Genomic DNA, 19646 nt, shown 5'->3' with positions numbered 1-19646 from the left:
CTGTTTCTCCAAGCTGTCTTGCCAGGAGTTAGGTGGCTTTATTCCCAGATTTATAATGCATTCTCTTCCTCTTGGAAAGGGCATATGCTGCCTTGGCTCACTCCTTTTAATTTGAGTTTTGCAGGGGTCTGTGTTGTTCCAATTTTAGTTCTATTTCTAAAGCCTTTTGCACACATGTAAAATTTGATAAAAACTACAATATCTCAAGGCTTTTACAATTATTGCAGGTGTAAACTTCAGCCTGCTTTTCGTGCTTCTGGATATATCTATTAATTCATGTAATCTGCAAAGGAAAAACTTGAGATATTCCTTAGATAAGGTTTGTAATTAACATAAAAAAGAAAAAGCAAGCCTGTAAAAAAGCAGCTCCAGTGGTATATTACTCACCAGCCCCAGCAGTTCTCTGGTGGCTCCTGCCAGAAGTGGTTTGTCCCTCTGATAGACATTCCCCCATCCATCCTGCTTCTGCCATCTAACCAGGCATACTGGAAGTGAGATGAATTGACCTGTAGCCACGTTTAACCAGTTGTCACTCAGCAAAATCCCTTGGGAGGAAACAGCTGGAAGTGTTGACAAAATATTGGGCAGCCCCCGTTGAGGTGCTGGTTGTCACTCAGAGCAGCCTGGCTCAGGTCTCACCTGGCTGCACTTGCCTGGGGCATCTGGCGTTATTTTGATCTGGGTGCTGCATGAAGGTTTAAACTCTAGGTTTAAAACCCAGCTTTTATCAGCAGCTGTGATCCACTGCAGGGCCTGTGGGGGCTGTTGTGATGTGCTGCTGTCCTGCTCCTTTGCCAGCACAGGTTCTGTGCTCCTGTCTGGGCTGGGGGGCAGCTGAGGGCTGTGGTCCAGGAGAAGGAGCAGCCTGGCTGGGAGTGCTGGAGTCCTAAGCCATGGCAGCTGTCAGCAGGAAGAGGCAGGAGCACAGGAGTGCAAACTGCAGGAGAAGGATGCAGAGTAACCCTTTTACATCTGGAGCTGGTGAGATGGAGACACGTCGCCTCTGCCTCTGTGACATGGAGGCAGGAACTGCCCTGGTGTGGAGGTGGGGGTGTGACCTGAGATGGGCTCAGGGGGTCAGAGCATGCTGGTAGTAACCCCAAGGTGTGGGGCTCTATCCCTGTGTGGGCATTCCCCTGGGAGCTGGACTCTGATCCTTGTGGGCCTCTCCCAGCTCAGGATATTGTGTGACCTGAGCGTGCTGCTGGAAGTCAGAACCTGCAGCTGCCTCTGAGCTCAGCTAAAAAACACCTGCAGGGTAACAAGAAATAGAAACCTGAGCCATTTTGCAAAGGGTTTCAGGTACTTTTGCTTGGTTAATGCTGGGTCTGGTCTGAATTGTAGAGTCCCAGCATCATGATGTGATGGAAACTGGGGAAACTCGATTCCATGAAAAGCCAGCTTTAGCATGTGATGTATTATTGCCAATTTGGGTTTTCTTTTGCACTTTTAGGGAAAAGATGTATGTTGCTACAGGATGACTTTCTTGGCACCCTGGCACTTTCCTACCATTACTGATCTTAAAAATAGATATTTTTGCTTCAGTGGTAGAAATGTGCTGCAGAGGTGTAGAACCTTCGTGCTATATATCATAAAACATATGCTATTAACTTGCTAGATATGAGAATAAGCCTTAAGAGAACACTGGTAGATAGATCTGTTACCTAGAAGTGTTATAAAAGTAGTACAAAATGTTTGAGAATCTGTTGTTTTTCAGACCTGACAAACACCTCTCTTCATCCCTTCCCTTCCTCCCCCGCACCACAGGTGCAAATAATAGTAAAAAAAAATACTTTTTGCTGTTGTAATAATGTTTTTTCAAGATAGCACTAGACAGTAACTTTAAAGGTTTGGTTTCACCATCACTTAAAAGAAGACTTACAGGATCATAAAATATCCTGGCTTGGAAGAACCCACAAGGATTTCAAGGCCCTGCCCAGACCCCGCAACAATCCCACCCTGTGCCTGGGAGCATTGTCCAAAGGCTCCTGGAGCTCTGGCAGCCTTGGGGCCATGCCCATTCCCTGGGGAGTCTGGGCAGTGCCCAGCACCCTCTGGGAGAAGCTCCTGTCCCTGAGATCCAGCCTGAGCCTGAAGTCTAAAAAGCTCACATTAGGTGGCTTTCCTCAGTGAACAAGGTGGGATCCCCTGTTGCAGAAGGAAATCAAGTTTGGCGAGCAGGACTTTCCCCTCCTGTAGCTGTGCTGGTTGTGACTGATGCCTCTGTTGTCCTCCAGGTGTTTTTCAACACCTCCCAGAATAACCTCCCCAACTTTACCCAGCACTGAAGTGAGACTGACAGGCCTGTGGTTTCCGGGGTCCTCCTCCTTGCCCTTCTTGAAAATCAGAACAATGTTCCCCAGCTTCCAGTCAGCTGGGACCTCTCCAGATTGCCAACGCCACTCAAAAATCATCAAGAGAGGCTTTGTGATGATATCAGCAGCTCTTTGAGGATTCTTGGATGAATCCCATCAGGCCCCTGTAGGTTTGTAGGGATCCAGCTGGAGCAGCAGATCCTGCACGATTTCAGGGTCACTGGGAGCTGATCATTGTCACAGTCATGGTCCTCCAGCTCAGGGCACTGGGACCCCCTTGGTCCACAATCCATGTTGAAGACAGAGGCAAAGAATGCATTAAATCTCTGCCTTTCCCTGTCCATGAGGTGATCCTCCTCATCCTGGAACACACTGAAGTCATCTCTGCACTGCCTTTTGCCATTAATATCTTTGTAAATTGTTATTATTCCACAGCTCTGGCAGCTCCAGCTCCAGTTGAGCTTTGTCCACATGGATTTTCTGCCTACAGTGGGGGGAGCAGCATCTCTGTGTTCTTCCCACATCACCTGACTCTGGTCTCACTGGGCACACTCCTTCCTCTTTAGCCTCATTTCCAACCTGGCCTTGGACACTTCCAGGGCTGGGGCAGCTACATTTGGTTCTTCTTAGGCTGTGAATTCTTACAAACCAGTCCCAGTGGTTTTAGCTGCTCCGGGTTTTGCCCTTGAGTCCCTTCCAGACTGATTACAGGGATTAGGAATTGTTTTTAGCCTGGAGCAGTCCTGAAGCTTTTGGTCAGTTGCCATTGAAGTTAAAAGATGCTGTGAAATGTGGAGGAAGACCCATGCACTCTCCTGATTTTTCTGTTTCATTAGGGAACAGACTGCAAGACTGAAGTTGCAAATTATAGCTCTCCTGTGAGAAAATAAGATTTTTTGAGGGTTTTTTAATATTAGTGAAGCGACTGGAAGTATGTTACTAACTTGAAATATTTGGTTTGAAGACAGTGGTTTTGATAACAGAAGTATAGCAGGCCTCTCTTGATTATAACTGCATTACATAAAAAGAAGTGACCAATCCACTTACCAGAATAGAAATCAGCCTGTGTACTTGCCTTGATAGAAATTATTTTAATAATCACCAAAAAAGTCCTATTTTCTGCTCAGAAGGAATGTGGGTTTGATTTTTTTTTCCTGGCTCAGCTCACTAAAACCTGTTCATGTTCTTTATCATATTTTTCACCTTGTGCCTATGAACAATCTGGATCAAGTATGTGGACTTGTCATTTAGTCCTAGTCCTGTCAGTAGTTAAAAACACTTCTCTTGCATAAGCAAATGTAGCAAACAGGATGGAGTAATTATAAGAAAACCCTTTTATAACTCCTTCCATGAGTAAACTTTCCATTAGAGGGTTTGTTTTGAGATTTGCTTTTGACTTTTAAATATTTTTTGATTTATACCAGTTAATTCCCCAGGATCACTGATTGCATGTATTTCATAATGTGACACAGGAAGTCCACCTAAAATGTTTCTATTTTATATATATTTAATTAACTGCATACGTGTGCATAATTAATGCTTTAGAGGGATAGGGTGGTTAGGTTGTTTTGTTATTTGCATAAGCTCGTATTTTTGGAGTGCTTTGCTGGTATTTTCCTGCTTCCCACGTGTGCCTGATGGCCAGGCAGGGTGGATTAGGTTTTGTTGTTGACTGTGCCAGCACAGCCTGAGGTTGGGGCAGTGGCAGTGAGCTGCTTCCTACAGTGGAGCTATGTTTGCATGAACAATTGAAATTGCTTTCTAAAGCTGATGCTCACTTATTAATTTGCCTGATGAAGACTACTGGTTTTGAATAAATGGACAGTAAAAGTAGGTGTCAGAAAGTTCCTCTCTTGATGATGCAGCTTTATTGGGGCATATTCAAATGATGGAGTGCCCACTAAGAAGAAGGAAGCAGTCTGCAGCCGGGTGGCATCAGCTCATTTGAATGTGGCATAAACCTTTTTCATGTGTCTCTGGACAGTCTCCTGGCACCCTTTGTCAAGTTAATTGTTGTCCATAGACAGCTCTAGGTATGAAGGGACAATATCCCTGGGATTTATCTGCTGGGTGCACTGGAGTCTGCCTCCTCTTTGTGTGTGTTTCCATTTGTCCCTGTGTTTGAGGGAGTGCTGTCAGACAGGAGGGGCTGGGGAAGGTGTGGAGCACTCCTAGCCCACAGCTCTGGCAGTGATCCCACTGCTGTGCCAGTGCTGTGTGCTCAGGAACCTCCTGCTGCTGGCCTGGGCCCTGCTGGGAAGGGACAGCTCTGCAGCAGGGGGGGCAAGGACTTGGAATTCATTCCAGAAACACCTCTTGGGTGTGGAACAAAGCAATGGTTTTAGCCAAGTTTCAAATTTGTCACAAATATTTACACTGCTGACTAATCCAAAACTTGGCGTGGAAGAGGCATTGCAGTTTGTTCAGCAGCTCCCAGCACTGAGGGTATTCTGAGTGGTCTGTAAATAACTGGAATTCCTTAGTCCTGATGCTGTTGTGTTGTTACAAAGTGAGCTCTCTGGGTGTTTGCTGAGTTTAACTGTGGGCGGTATTGTAGCTGGTCTAGAGACTTGCTGTGGCAGGGAGGAATACCTGGCAAGAGCTCATTGCATCTGAGACATTGAGGCTGATGCTTCATAGGTTCAGTAAAGCATTGTCCTGGTTTGGCAAACCCAGGACAAGGGTGAACAGACAACTCCCTAAAAGTTCAGTAGAGGGTGATCAGGCATCTCCTAGAAGTCACCAGAGACTGTGGGAACTTGTCAGAAGTATCTCATTTTTGTTCTGTTTAGGAGTGTGATGTCATGTTAAAGATGCAGTACCTGCCAAAGCTCACTGGGTTGGTTTGTTTATTTTGGTTTCGTTTTCATTTGGTTGGTGTTGGGTTTTTTTCTGGTTCATCCCAATCAGATGTCTAACTTTAGCCTTTTTGGAAGTTTCTGGATGCTAACTGCTGGCAGAAGGCATCAGAAGACACAGCTCCCTCACTTCCAAGCTCCACAGCTGCCGTGCTGCTAATGGATGTCCCAGAGCTAAGCTGGTCATCCACAGACAAGAATATAAAGTAGAGATGGTTTTTTCTGCCTGCCTGCCCTGTGGCTGTGGAATTCTTGAAGGCCTGGGCCCTGCAGATACACCCTTGCTACCCAGAGAGCTTCCAGCTGTCATTAGGAGCTCCCCAGCTTGGCTGCCTGTGCTCTGGTCAGCCTTTCAGTGGCCTTCTGCTCCCCTGGGTGCTGACCTCAGTGTTTGTCCTACCTGGAAGAAATTCCATCTATTTCCAGCTATTTCCATCTTCAGGACTGGAAAGCTTGAGGAGGAGCTCTTTAACCTTTAAATTATACAGGCAGAATTTCAAGCAGCTGTTGCTGTTTGTGTGGGGATGTTGTGCTTTAGGGCTGGATGGGATTAATAAGTAGTTCTAGGTCTTTACTGGAGCATGTTGTCTTCTCCTGAGGACAGCAGAGATGGTGCTTTAATATCTCCTGCTCTTTAAGTCAGAGCTGTGTGCTTAGACCTGGGGGCTTGCAGCATGGCCCTGCTGGGTGGTTTTCCCAGCCTGGGGTTTGTTCCTGGCTCACATCCTTTGATAGGTGTGTGCTGAGGGTGTTCAGTGCATGACCCCCCTCTGAAGCAGCTGGGCTGCTTGGACAGCTGAAATTTGCCTTCCTCAAAGCAGAGGTTGTTAGCCAGGCTGCTGAGAGTGGCTGCAGTGCAGGGGGATGTTTTTCCCTCAGTTAAGTGCTGTGTGGTGCCTTCCGTGATGGAACTGCCCTTGTAGCATTGTGTCCCTGCCCCTTTCCCATGTTCTCACTCCTTAGCAGGCTGTGTCATTGTTAGCTTTACTAAGAGCTCTATTAATTTTACAGGTTTGTTCTCTATAAGAATTCAAACTTAAAGTGGTGTTAGGGTTGAAGCAATCCATTTGAGGGCAGAAATTGATAGTCCTAGCTAACAGCACATGGCTTTAGAGCAGAGGTTCTGGATATGTGATGGATTATTTAGGAGTTAGTGGGAAAAGAGCAAACGCTTCCTAATAGGAACAGTTGCTGTAGAGTTGAGCTGGATTCCACATTAACACACTACTCATTATTTTTAGCTCTTTGCAAACATGTAAGTAAAACTACTTCTTACAGCAAGATTTTCTGAATATTTTGTACACTTCATAAAGGATATTTCAAGTATTTTAGTGGCTATACAGTTAAGAGGTATCTTAGAAGGACCTTTCTGCTTGAAATGCATTTCCTGTATCTAATGCTGTCTTTAATCTCATGTGGTCTCACAAAAACCTGTTCTACCTATTAAATATGCAGTAAAGCTGTTCTGTTTGGTAGAAGATTGTATGTTTAAACAGCAGAAGTCCTCGCTGCTCCTGTATTTTAAAATTAAAAATTCAGCTGCAACACTACTTCAGATTCAGAGCCATTAGAATGGATTTTTCAGATTTATTCTCCTGATTACAATACAGAAAATTAATTGCTTTTGACTGTAAAGAATTATGACTCATTCATTATTTAAGAACCTTCTTGATGGCTGAACCTTTTCCACTTACTCCAAGACTTCTCATGAAATATGGCTGTTTTTTTAAACTGGTACAAAGCAGGATGCACCTCTGTCAAACAGTGACTGCACTGCCCACGCTGTGGGGTAGGGAGGGGTGGAAGGAAAACCAGCCCCTCCTCTGTGTCCAGTTTGCTTGAGTATTCAGTGTACAAGGAGGAGAGTCTACTGGGGATAACAGGGAAGTTGCTTCCATGGCATTTGAAAAAAATTCCTTGGTTTTATAAAAGAAAGATTGATTACTTCATTTAAACATCAATATCCTTTCATTTTGCTTGTGTGTGCTTACTACAAGTGTTAGTGTTACATACTGCGGAGAAGAAATCAGGTTTAACTCAAGGGATGTTTCCCTCTGGTCTTGGTTCAGCTTCTTGCTCCTGTCTTTTATGCTTAAATGATTTTTGTGTGTGTTTAACTTTTGTCCTTTTAGAAAACTTAGAAGAAAATGTCAAATTATAGACCTTGTGGATTAAAAGCAGCTGAAGAGCTGAAATCAGGGTTTGGTTACTTGTCAGCCCAGAAGAGTTTGCTCAGTGCCCTTGGCAGCCAGACCTCTGGAGTTGTGCATCACAGAAACAAACCTGGGATTGTGCTAGTGAGACATTTGTCATTTTTTTGTTTTATAGAATCACAGAATGGTTTGGGTGGGAAGGGACCTTTAAAATCACCCTAGTCCAGGCCCCTGCAATGAGTAGGAACAGCTTCAAGTAGATCAGGTCCCCCACAGCCCTGTCCAACTTGGACTGGAATGTTTCCAGAGAAGGGGCATCCCCCACCTCTCTGGGTAACCTGTCCCAGGGCTTCACCACCCTCACTGTAAAAAAATTTCTCCCAAAATAAGACCCAGAGCATGTGAATTCTACGTCAAATATGGCAAATAGAGCTTTACCTCATTATAATAAAACTTCCTAAAATCTTCATGGTAGTGAAATTGTTGATTAGGTAACAATGATTTTGTAAAGCTTTTCCTTAAGAACGGATTACAGAAAATACTGCAATCAGGGTTTTGTGGTGGGTGAACGCTCTCACTGAATCCTGTCCCTTACCTGGCCATTCACTGCAGGAGGGAGCCAGGGTTTCCCAGTGCTGCAGTTTTCAGTTCATTTGTGCAATCCTCTCCAGTCAAATTCTTGAATCTCAATTTTTTTTTGCAGTTGTCTTAACAGAGCCTACATTTAAAAGTAAGTTGCTAGTGATGTTGACATTTCCTTGTTCCTAATTGGATTTAAAAGTTTTGCATAATGTATTCAGAATACTGGTTTTTCTCTGAGGTTTGTTACCTTTGCTTGTGAGAACAACTGGGTTTGTAGCTGAGAGATGCTTTTGCTTGTAAAATTAGTCTCTGAGAGTTTAAGAAAATAGATATATCATGTGCTGCTTTGAAGTATTAGAAGGATTTGAGAGGCAGTTTGCCAACTGACATTTAAAACCCTTGAGAACTTGTTCCAGCCAAACCTTTTGATAAAAAAGTAAATGCAGCTACAGCTTAGTTACTAAAATGATTTTAGCGGGTGGTTCAGTGTGTGTAATCATCTTGGAACATCCTGAGACTCGTTCTTTTGTTCAGTTCTCTATCATGGCTTTTGGGCTGTGTCTGTGAGCTTCTCACTTCTCAAATCCAGAAATCCTTCCCATGATATTGAGGCACAGTGGCTCTGAATGCTGTGTTGGCTGTGGTAGTCATGTAAAGAACACTTCCTTTAGCAGGAGTGGTTTTGGGACCCTTCCTGGAGGGCTGTGACTCAGAACTGATGGGATGTCTCACTGTGTGACACCTCTGAACCTTACGGGCTGTTTGTCCTTGCCACACTGCTGGCAGGGTGTTCCCATTGGAAATGCCAGCTCCTGGCTGGCACAGGGACCCACAGGTGACCCTGGAGGTGTTCCTGGGGACCCAGGAAACACCAGGGGCAGAGCCAGGCTGGGCCAGGCCTCTGCTGATCCTGATGCAGCTATTCAAGGGCCGGGAGTTTGGCTTTGGTTTTCATTCAGTTTTTGTTAGTCAGGGGACACCTGGTTTGGGAAGAGCCCTGCAGCCCTGCTCACTGTGGTACAGCAGAAGGTTGTATTTTGCTCACTGTGGTACAACAGAAGGGGCTGGATTTGCTGTGACTCTGGCAAATGGCCCAAACCTGACTCTGCTGCTTGGGACAGTGGGTGCAGACTGCTTTTAACATGCCATGAAAGAGTGAGCTTTTGGCACCTCTGCTTGAAAAGGGAGGAAGAAAGAGGCAAATTCAGTTTTACAGTATACACAATTTTAATAACAAAATGCTTCTGTACACTGCACTTGTTTTACTCCATTACTCACACCCCCTCCCACCAGAAGTTGGCTCTTGAAACATAATTTAAACACAATGCATCTAGGACTCTGTAATCTTGGGTTGCTAAGCTGGTAGAATAGTTCACTTACTAGTGTTTTCATTAGTAAAAAGAAAAATGGGGTGGGTTTTGTTTGGCTTTTTACAAAGGAGTGATTGGGAGATGGCGGGTGTAGCTTCTTGGTGCTTACACAGGGGTGTACAACCTGCTTACACAGGGGTGTACAATGCTGTTTCACCCCATCGGAGGGCTGACTATACCCCTCAAGGCTTCTGGTACCTTTCCCTAGATGCCTCTCACAAGGCAGATTTTTACACAAGATGTGAAATGCTGAATTTCCAGCTGATTCTGAAATTATCTCTAAGCATCCTGCTAACGTGGTGCCTTAAAAAGCAAAGCCCAGCACCAATTTTAGCATCTGGGACATTTGCAGTGGAGGAAGGTGTGGGGAGGGAGGAGCTGCTGCCTTTGGTTTCTGTTGTTTCCTTGCTTGTTCCTTTTGGGAGGGGAGGAGAAATGCTGTATCCCCCTCTGAACTTGTTTAATTTTTATGGAAAACGTCATAAGAAAGATGAAATTCAGCTCCTGGGTAAGTTTCATAGGTCTGAACAGATGGATTTTGATAGCTCACAGATCACAAAATTAAATCAACTTTATTTCCATTAAAGTAGTACAGAAATTATCTTAGACACATTAAAAATAAGCATGTAGTGCAGATTTCTGGTTTAAAGCCACGGGATGTGTCTGATTTTACAAGGTAGCAATAGGCCCCTGTCTTGTAAGGGGGTAATGGGACAGAAGCTCAGATTTGCATGTGGCTGATCACTGAAAAATTGGATCATTTCTGCTTGGGGGAGAAACAAACAAAACCAAACACCGATGAAGCAGCATTCATTATATTTCCATCTGATAGGGAACGGGAGCTCAGTGCAGAGGAGTACTTCAGCTGGAGACTGAACACTCACCCATTTCACCCTTCATCGAGTCATTTTTACTTGTGTGCATTTAAACACTGATCTAATGCAGAGAGACTAACTGGGAGCATTAATTCAGCCTGTTCCAGGAGAATGACTCAAAACCTGAACTTGTGCTGCTGGGTTTCCATTTCACTGACACAAGGGTGAGGAGCAGGGGAAGCTGCCTGGATATCAGTGAGGATGGAGGAGATCTTTGGATGGGATGAGGACCTCAAGAGCAGTACAAGAAATTCTGTTTCTAAAAGACCCAAAGACCTCTGAGGTTGTGCCTGGAGGTGTTGAAGCACCTGTAAGCAGTGTAGGATCTGTACAAGCTGAGGCTGTGCAGCAGAGATTGTGTTTGGGGAGGGCAGGTTAACAAGCTCCTGTCATCAGCCAGTGCTGGTACTGAAATACGATTAATTTAAACCAAATCATCGTGGTTCTTGTTCCATCAACAAAATAAATCAGGGACTGCTGAGTAGCACAATTATTCCAATCCCCTCCTTGCCTGGAAGAGTCACAAGCAATTGCAAATGGAAGACAGTAACTTTAAAATAAAAAATATTAACAGCCTCTGGCTGTGTCCTTGTGCAGAGCAATGGCTCTGCCTGGTGCTCGCTGTGCCTCCGCAGGGAATTCAAGTTGACTTCACTGCTGCTGTTTGACATTCTGCGAGTTTTATGATACCTGTTACCCTAAATGTAATGTTTGCTGAATTGCTTTGCTTATGCTTGGAACCTGGCAACAAATGGGTTTGGAAATAGCAGACGTAAACCACAGCATTTGTGAGACTGGCTGTGGAGTGCAGAGAGGGAATGGGAGCAGTGCTGGGCTGTGCCTGCTGGACTCCTGCTCTGCTGTCTGCAAGCCAAGCACTTCAGGACCAGTGGAAACTTGGGTGCCTGGGTGGGTGTGCTTGGACAGGTGTTGGAACAGTGCTTTAATGCTTGGAAAATCACCGTGAGTGACAGGGATGGAGAAGAGGGTTAAATGCAGCATTGCTGGAGGATCTGTCTTTGCTCTTCCTGGGGGGAATTAAAAACTCATAAAGATGGAGTGGGACAGAGCTGGGCTGTTGGGAAAGCACCTCCTCTGGAGGAACCTCAGCTCCTCATCAAGCAGCCACTTCTTGTTCCCATGTGGAAGACTGAGGTGGTACCCCTTGAACTGTCTGACAGCCAGGGTTTCTGGGATTGCTTCCTGCAGACATCTGAGGCTGTCAGAGTTCAGTGGTGACATCTGATTGGGCATGACAGCACGGCCAGATTATTTGGTTGCCAGAGTAATTAACAAGCTCAGTGATGACTTTGTCTGTGCTGGTACCCTGCAGCTGTAGGTGGAAGTCATCCCCGAGTGCCTCCTCCCCAGGCTCCTAGAGCTGGCCTTTGCCAGCCAGTGCAGGGTGAGGGACAGTGATGTCCACTCAGTGCTCACTCACCTGCTCCTAGAGCAGCATCCTGGGCCTCGGGAGAGCTGTGAGCACTTAGTTATGGGAAGGAGCAAAGCAAATCTTCCTACGGTAGCTAAATACCCCTGGGGACCAATATGGGTTTGTATTTCTTAGCTTAGCTCTGGCCTTCTGCCTTACATGGGCTTTAACCATCCTGAATATCTGCTCTTTGTCCACCTACCTCACAGGATTTTTTATAGTCAGTTAAAAGCAGTAATTAATTTCCCAGAACAGGTGTAAATGGACTCATTTTAGTATTAACAGTAACAAGAGTTCAAAGATATCTCTATGGAAATCCATTAGGCTTCACTGGATCATCTCTTCCATTAAAGTACAGAGTCAAGGGAAGTAAACAAAATATTGGTTTTATATTAAGGGCACTGTATGTAAAAGTAAAATGATGCAAATTAATATCTTCAAAACCAGCAATTGAAAAACCTTTATGTAAAATCTTATGAGAAGTTACTTATCTTGCTATAATTGCCTTGAACAAATTCATCTCACAAGAAAACATCAAACTGTTGTATAATTGCACCCTAAATACCTCACTAAGTGGCAATACAGAGAGAAAAGCAGAGTGAAATAGCAAACGGATTTTTGTGCAGTGGTTTTTCTGTTTAAAAAGTTTGCAGGATAGTTTAGTACATCACAATTAGCGTACTGTAATTATGGATTGGGTCAAAGTATGGCAACACTGTGAGGAATTTCGTTTCTTCATCGGGGTGTGCTGGTAATTGTTTAACACTGCAGCATTGGACACAACACATTTTTTAGTTATACATACATGTATATATATATAAAATAATTCTCCATCCCTCTGAATCTTTTAGCTTTGGTTAGAATGTTTACAATATTTGAGCAGTTGACTTAAAAATAATGTAATCCTTTGCAGACCCCCCCCACCCTCCCACCCTTGTGGCATCTGAGTACCACCATCACTGCATAGATCTGCAAATATTTACATATAATTCCATAATAGAGTATAAATAGCAATATGGTACTTCTGGCTAAAGAAACCAAATTACCCTTAGAATGAGGTGTATGTGTATATATATTTATATATGATTTTTTAAAAAGTCATACTAGTTTAGATTCTGTCCCATATCGAGTAAGAAACAAAACATTTTTCAGTGAACTATTCTATAAACTAATCATATTCTCCTAACTTATCAGAAGGGGTCTTTTTTTATCTTGAATTTTGGAAGAGGAGGACAAGTGAGAGCTTATATTACAGGGGCTAATTCTGTCTCCAGAGAAACCAGTGGAGTTAGTGCATGAAAATAGCTTTCCAGCCAGAGGAAGCCTCAGCTGGGGGGGCAGCAGGGGGACAAAGAGAGGCTTCTTCCTTCCTTCCTTTCTTCCTTCCCTCTTCTCCTTAACCTTGCTGTTGATATTTGCTTTTAATTAAGAGAACCTTGCATTAAGGGTATTTACACATGAAAAGGTGCTGAAATGCTGTTTGTTCATCATCATTAAGTAATTAGCCTGAATTCATGAAAAGCATCATCAAGTGAAACCAGGGAGCCGGGGACTGAATGTACTTAATATTTCCAATCGATGCCAGCATGCTGAGCCTCTCTAAAGAAGCTGCAGTGCCAATCTGGGGACACACGGAGGGCTGTCCTGCTCCTGGAGGGGTGTGTGCCCATCCTGCTTGAGGCTCTGTGTGTGTGTGTGTGTGTGCCTACCCTGCTCCTGCGTGTGTGCGCCCATCCTGCCTGGGGCTGAGTGCTCATCTCTGTGTGCCCATCCTGCCTGGAGCTCTGTGTGTGCCTGTCCTGCCCATCCTGCTCGTGTGTGTGTGTGTGTGTGCCCGTGTGTGTGCCCATCCTGCCCAGGGCTGTGTGCCCATGTGTGTGTGCCTGTGTGAACTGCTCCTTTCTGTGCCTGCTGTCCCTTTCAGCAAGCTGAGCCGTGAGCATGCACAGAGCAAAACTATTTCAGATAAATTCACCCCAATGCACTGAAATTCCTACCTGGACCTTTGTTGCTCTTTATTTTTTTTTCCTTTTGTTTTCCTTCCCTTCCCTTACTGGAGTGAAATGCTCAGAGGAGGAAAATCTTCCTCCTGGGCTGCCCTTAAAGTGCCCAGAACCAGCTGCAGTGTTTGGGATCCTCCAGCTGCAGTGGAACAAACAGAGCGCACGTCCCCCACAGATCCCTGCACAGATATCCAGTCTCCTTCCCCTAAGACTGTTTGCGGTAGAAAAAGTAGAATATGGAGACTTGGGTATAAATGTTTACACACAGTCATATAATTACATAACATGAAACATTTCACATAGTTTGAGGTGAGCATCTCTTTAGACTTTTAAACATTAGGAGTGCAAGTTGAATGTAATCATTGCTTCTTTAACACTGAAAATATTATGGATTTATTTTTTAAAAAACTTAAAAATACTGCACCACTCCATAAACAATGTTTCCATTAAGTAGCTTGGAAAATTAGGTTTTATGTCAACATTTGTAAAAATTAGAATCTGATGTAGGTCCCTACAATTTTAAAGTAGGTTACTTATCTGATTTACTTTGTGATGGGCTGTAGGTATTATACTTCACATTCTTTATAGGGCAGCTGCTGGCACTTGCACTGTCCGTAGCCATTGATGATGATGAAGGGTCCTTCGTGGGTGGGTTCGTACTCATTATAGGGTCCTTGGTCTGACATATTGGCCATATGAAGCCGTGTTTGGGATCGGAGCTGCCTGTGGTTTTGAATCATTGAGCACTGCCTAATTCTTCTTAGTGTGGGAGGGCAGCACTTCCTGGAGATGAACACTATAAAAATGATAAAAAAGAAAGAAAACAATAAAGCCATTGTTCCTGTAATTACCCTCTGAGTGAAGATGGCATTGTTTGGCTCAGGGAACTGTTCTTCGGTGGTAACGACCATGCCTGCTGTAGTTGGAATCTCTTTGTCTCCCACATGGAAATGAGAAGAGCTTATTCTTTTCGTGTACTCGGTAGTTGGAGCTGTGTACGATGTCGTAGCCACAGGGGTAACCACAGTTGATAAATTCCAGCAAAGCTGAAAGCCATACACTGCATCCAGAATATCCTCTCCCTGGGTGTGGTCGGGGCTGTGGCAGAGGATGGCGTGCTCCCACCGACCTTGGAAGCCACTCAACCATGTGGCCAAGGCGCAGATCTTTGGGCTGCATTCCCACAGATTGCCGGAGAGGCCCACGGTGGTGAGGGATGTCAGTGAGCTCAGGATCTTGGAATCCAGAGTGGTGAGCTTGTTGTTATCCATGAGGAGGGTTTTAAGGTTAGGCATAGTTTCAAAGACGGTGAGGTCGATGGCTTTGATTTCGTTTCCAGTCAAATCGAGCTTTGCTAAGGTGCCCCAGGTCCACTCCATCCCACATGTCAAGTTGCTAATTTTGTTCCACTGCAAGAAGAGCGTGTGCAGGCTGCTCAGCCGGAGGAAGTGAGCAAAATTAATCTTTGTCAGCTGGTTGTGCTCTAGGTGAAGCTCCCTCAGCTTGATTAATCCCGCAAATCCATTGCGAGCCAAACTTCGCAAGCGATTTGTGCTCAAATCCAGGAATTCCAGGCTACGACAGTCCCAGAACAGGCGGACCGGGATGGTCCGCAGGGAGTTGGATCGCAAGTGCAAGGTCTGTAGCTTGCGAAGGCCGTAGAAGAGCTCGGGGTGCAGAGAGGATAACTGATTAAAAGAGAGGTCCAAATTCTGCAGGTTAAGCAGCTGGCTAAAAGTTGTGTTTGGCAAATGAAAGATTTTGTTGGAACTTAAGACTAATTCCTTAAGTTTATACAGTCCTTGAAAAGAATCTTCTCTGACTGTTGCAATTTGATTATGATCTAAGTGAAGCCAAGTAAGTTGACTGAAGCTTGCAAATTGATCCCTTTCAAGTTCAGAAATATAATTGTGCCTCAGTGACAAACCTAGCGAGCCCTTTTCAGTGGTGTTTGGCACTGAGTGAAACCCCTGAGAGTCACAGTAAAAGAGCAGCTTCTCACAGCGACATTTTGGTGGACAAGCCATGCCCAAGGCAGGCAGCATTTTTAAAACCATACTCATTGCATATAGTGCTGCCAGCATACGAGCCCCTAATGGCCACTTGAAATGTAAGCCTGCAGAATATAATTTAGGAAAACAACAAGATAGGATAGCCTTATCAGTACACTTGGAATATCACGGTTGAAGATTTCACTGCAGATAACATTGCCATGCATTTCCAACAAGCTAATTCTAAATGCAAGAAACAACTTACTACAACAAACCGAATACTTGGACATTACACTTAGGAGGAGGCTTTATCTCGATTACGGAGGGATACAGTGGCGCTATCGGAAAACATTTTTTTCATAAGGTTCAGTGCAGAGCAATCAGCTTTAGCATCTTAACTGCTCCTTTAAAGCAGAGCTGTCATTCATTATACAAGGAACAGAGAAACGCAGGAACTTACCCATTCTTTTGAGTACATTGGAGGGTGCATTCAGTCGTAGTTTGAGACTCAACGCCGTGAGTCTGTGAAAGGCTCTAATGTAAGACAGCCTTGAATAATTGACTGGGTTTAGTGTCCTTTGATATTAGTGCAAAATCCACGATGCTCTCTTGGAATATTCCTTTTGAAATTGCTGCCTTGATCTCCTCTGACAGGTCTGCAATTTATAAATGTTAATACAAGTTTTTGTCCTCCGTGGCTGCTCAGCTGGTTAATTGAAACTCACGTTTTCCTTTTCCGCAGCTGTGGCTTCCTTTAGTCCTAACTTGTTGATGGCAGATGGGTGGCTTATTGCTGAGAGAAGCTCCTGTAGTAGCATGAGTGCATTTACTGAAAAGCTTTTCAGGGAAGCGGTACAAGAATGGATTTGCTTATGCGCTGCGACCACACAGGGCTCTATATAGGCTGACGTCACCTGGTGACGTTCCTTTTGTTTGGGTTTTCCAGAAGCTTTGCTGTTTTAAAGCATTGTGCTGCATGCTGTGATCATGTTAAAGACCACTGATAGAGGGGGAAAAATCCAGCGGCGGGAGTCCTTCGTCCCCAGGACAGAAGGAGCGGGAGGGACTCGCAGCACCCTGCTCCCCCCACATCTGCGCCGGCTCTGCTCAGCTGGGGTTAAAAGCAGTGCAGAGCCGTGGATGGAAGTGCCTGAGTGCTGCCTGCTCCCACTTTTCTGCTAAATCTCCCTGCATGAAAGGAACTTTTAGATGCAAAATGCGCAGAGTTTGAATAAGAGGATGCTGGTCAGCACCGGCTTTCATGGAGGTGAGAGGGATTGGGCAGCTCAGAGCTCTGTGTGACAGCTATGTGCGACTGTGGTCCCTGCAGAAGTGCAGAGAGCAGTGCTGGAGCTGGAGCAGGAGTGTCAGGAAGTACAGCCCCGGAGCAGGGCACAGGGGCAAGTGCTTCAAGCCAGGAGAAATTTCTGGAAAAAGCAAAGCTTGCCTTAGGGCACAGGAAAAATTTAATTGGAATCCAGCTTGACAGTGTGCGGTTATGAAACTAGAAAATCTGTTTTCTCCTCCCAAACGGTGGCTTTTATACTTGCTTTTTCCTGGGCACTGGAGTGCAGGGCGGAAATGGTGAGATTGGCGTTTCCAGTCGGGGCTCAGAGCGGTGCGAGGGCTTCCTTGTGGTCACCCACAATGTCCTGCTGCTGTGTGTCCCCTCAGTGAGGGGGGACACACCTCCAGGAGCCCCTGGCTGCAGGGTGGGTCTGTAACAGTTATCCTGTGAGTTTAGGGCTGCAGAGCTGTGCCCTGCAGAGCTGTGTGTGCTCTTCAGCCCTGCCGGGCTCTGGCTGGAGCATGCACACTCAGCCAGGAGGAGGACAGTGGGCTCTCTTAGTGCTGTTTGCTTGCTTTAATGGTTCATTGCTCTTCATTATTCAGAGCAACCTCTCCTCTGGGGCAGCTGGTACTGAAAGGTAAATTACCAGGTTAGATTGACATTTTTATATGATTTTAGGATGCATGTGCGGGTAAAGCCTTAGGAGCCACTGCTCTGGTCATAGCTCAATGTAGGTGCAGGGGGCTGCTGGTTTGCTGCTCCAGGCAACTTGGATAAGCTTTTTTTTAAATTTTCTCCTTGAGATATAAAGCAACAATGGAGAGGAGACACTTGAAAATGTTTGCTGTATAGTAGCAAGGTATCACCTCTCACTTCCAAGATCTGTAATGAGCTAACAAATTTCCCATGATGATGGAGGAAGATGAATTGTGTCAAAAGGGTTTAAAATAAAATGGCTGTTTACCTTTGTCATTAAGTGTTGGTTCCTTGCTTTGGTTCCTTGGAGGTCATTACTTAAAGCAAAACCTGCTATTCTCTGTCTGCTTCTCCCTTGGCTGTCCTGTGGTGGAATGGTGACACTGCCTCTGGTGCTTCCTTTCTGGGATGGGCAGACTCAAGGGGAGCACTGAGTGGAAAGTAAAGGGATGGAGAACATGAACGCACAAGAATAAAATCTCAAAAAAACTCAAAGAAAGCTAAAGCAAAACAAATAAAGCTTACCATGAGCCCATCAGGAAAGTAACATTCTTTAATCATTAAGCAAATTAGGAAATGTTAGATAAATTTCTTAAATTGCTCTGCCATAGTAAATGCTTTCACATTTGCTCCAGTGTGAAAGAAATCCATGCAAAGAAATTACATAAACTTATTTAAAGAGATTCTTCTTGTTTAATGTTGAGGGTGCAAAAAGCTCAGGCCCAGCTCCAGCTATCCAACAGAACCTCGGCTCTCCAGCACCTGCAGAGGCTTCTTGGAGCAGCTCTGTGCAACACTCTGATCCAAGGTGTTGGTTTTAATTCTAATAACATTTCAATATGTCACCATAACGTTTAACAGCAGCATTCCAAAGGGTATAATTTGAGGTCAACTGTCAGCTCTTTCCCTCTTACCAGGAGACTGAAATTAGGTATAGTTGGAAACATTTTGCTTTTTTGCACGAATATCTGCTGGTAGGTTCCTCCCACGTTAAGATTGTGTAATTTGGCATAGAGTTAAGAGTTAATGTTCGAACACGGTGAGTTGCTCCTTTTCTGAAGCTCTCCATTCTTTGGCCCTTAACCAAACAAGGGCTATTTAGCACCTTGCCAGCGAGTTTCCTGTTTAGGAAACTGTTAACGCGAACTTTATGGGCGCTTTTCTTAGCAAAACATGTTTTTATGTGCGCTTGCTGTGAATTAACAGTTATTACCTCAAGTGTGCATCTCAGTCTCTGAAGTCGGGAAGCTGCAGTAACATTTATATTGTTCCTTGGGAGCTGCCTGGGGTGTCAGGGTGCAACAGACTGGGGAATAAACCCCCAGAAAACTCAGGCAAATGCATTCTTCTGAGCCTGAATAGTCATTGCCCAGCATGAAAAACCATGTCCGATGCTACCTGGGCACTTTTGCCACAGCAGGAACTTGATGGCAGCCTGAACCCTCATATGCAGTGTGGACAGAGAAATTGGCAGGAATAAGCTTGCTAGGACCAAGGGTTTTAAGGGCTTCTCACCTACCCCGCTCTTGGAGCAGCAACACAACTGGTTTTCCTGCTAAACCCATGCGCTGGGAAAGTAGAATTGCACCCTGAGGCAAGCATTGTCATTTAGTTAGGCTGACATCTTGTGGAAGCCTTCCTAGTGTATTAAGAGCAACATACAAGCTAATTTTACTGGATGGAGATGTGGGGGCTGCATGACTTTGCTGTGCTGGGGGCCTGGAGGATGCAAGCCCTGGAGCTGCAGGTGACACTGCAGCAGGCGGGACAGGCAGCCCGTGTGTGGCACTGCCAGCAGCCCGTGTGTGGCACTGCCAGCTCACCCTTCTGCCTGCAGGAGTGGCCGTGGCAATTGTTGCTGGGCGTTAGCACCTTGGGGACCATAGGAGGATTTGCTGCCTTTTGGCCAGAAGATTGTGTTTGTGCTGTGTCACAGGGCTGTGAGGCAGGAGGTGAGCAGGGATGTGTGGCTGGAGTGTCACCATGTGCGCTCTGTCACTTGGATTCGCTGCTGTGGAAGCACTGAGCCTTAGGAGGGGACACACGGGACTAAGGCATGTTGGAGGTGACCCAGCAGCAG

The 19646-nt window shown here is 45.2% G+C and overlaps 2 protein-coding genes across 5 annotated transcripts in view; one reads left to right on the top strand and one right to left on the bottom strand.

The window, feature by feature from the left end:
- The window catches only part of CTNNA1 (catenin alpha 1), a 117367-nt gene that overhangs the window by 45126 nt on the left and 52595 nt on the right, over positions 1 to 19646 (top strand). The window contains exon 1 of one of the 2 annotated variants that reach the window (XM_077186581.1): positions 16710 to 16846. The exons of the other annotated variant lie outside the window; for it this stretch is intronic. Coding sequence (XP_077042696.1) covers positions 16841 to 16846 — 6 coding nt within the window. The 5' untranslated portion in view covers positions 16710 to 16840. Of the gene's footprint in view, positions 1 to 16709; positions 16847 to 19646 lie in introns of those variants that run through there. 2 annotated transcript variants of the gene reach the window in all.
- Positions 9832 to 16453, bottom strand: LRRTM2 (leucine rich repeat transmembrane neuronal 2). Of its 3 annotated transcripts, none has more exons than XM_054642753.2 (2): positions 16040 to 16453; positions 9832 to 15704 (listed from the first exon to the last, which is right to left on the bottom strand). In XM_054642753.2, the coding sequence occupies exons 1-2, from the start codon at positions 16041 to 16043 to the stop codon at positions 14155 to 14157; spliced, it is 1554 nt and encodes a 517-aa protein (XP_054498728.1). In that variant the 5' UTR covers positions 16044 to 16453; the 3' UTR covers positions 9832 to 14154. The 3 variants fall into 3 exon arrangements, with proteins under 3 accessions (XP_054498728.1, XP_077042697.1, XP_077042698.1); XM_077186582.1 differs by having other exon boundaries at positions 9832 to 15276; positions 16040 to 16452; XM_077186583.1 differs by having other exon boundaries at positions 9832 to 15255; positions 16040 to 16452.

The sequence above is a fragment of the Agelaius phoeniceus genome, chromosome 15 (assembly GCF_051311805.1).
Source record: "Agelaius phoeniceus isolate bAgePho1 chromosome 15, bAgePho1.hap1, whole genome shotgun sequence".
Classification (NCBI taxonomy): domain Eukaryota; kingdom Metazoa; phylum Chordata; class Aves; order Passeriformes; family Icteridae; genus Agelaius; species Agelaius phoeniceus.
The sequence above is the reverse complement of the archived record's forward strand: the minus strand, read 5'-3'. Positions and strand labels throughout refer to the sequence as shown.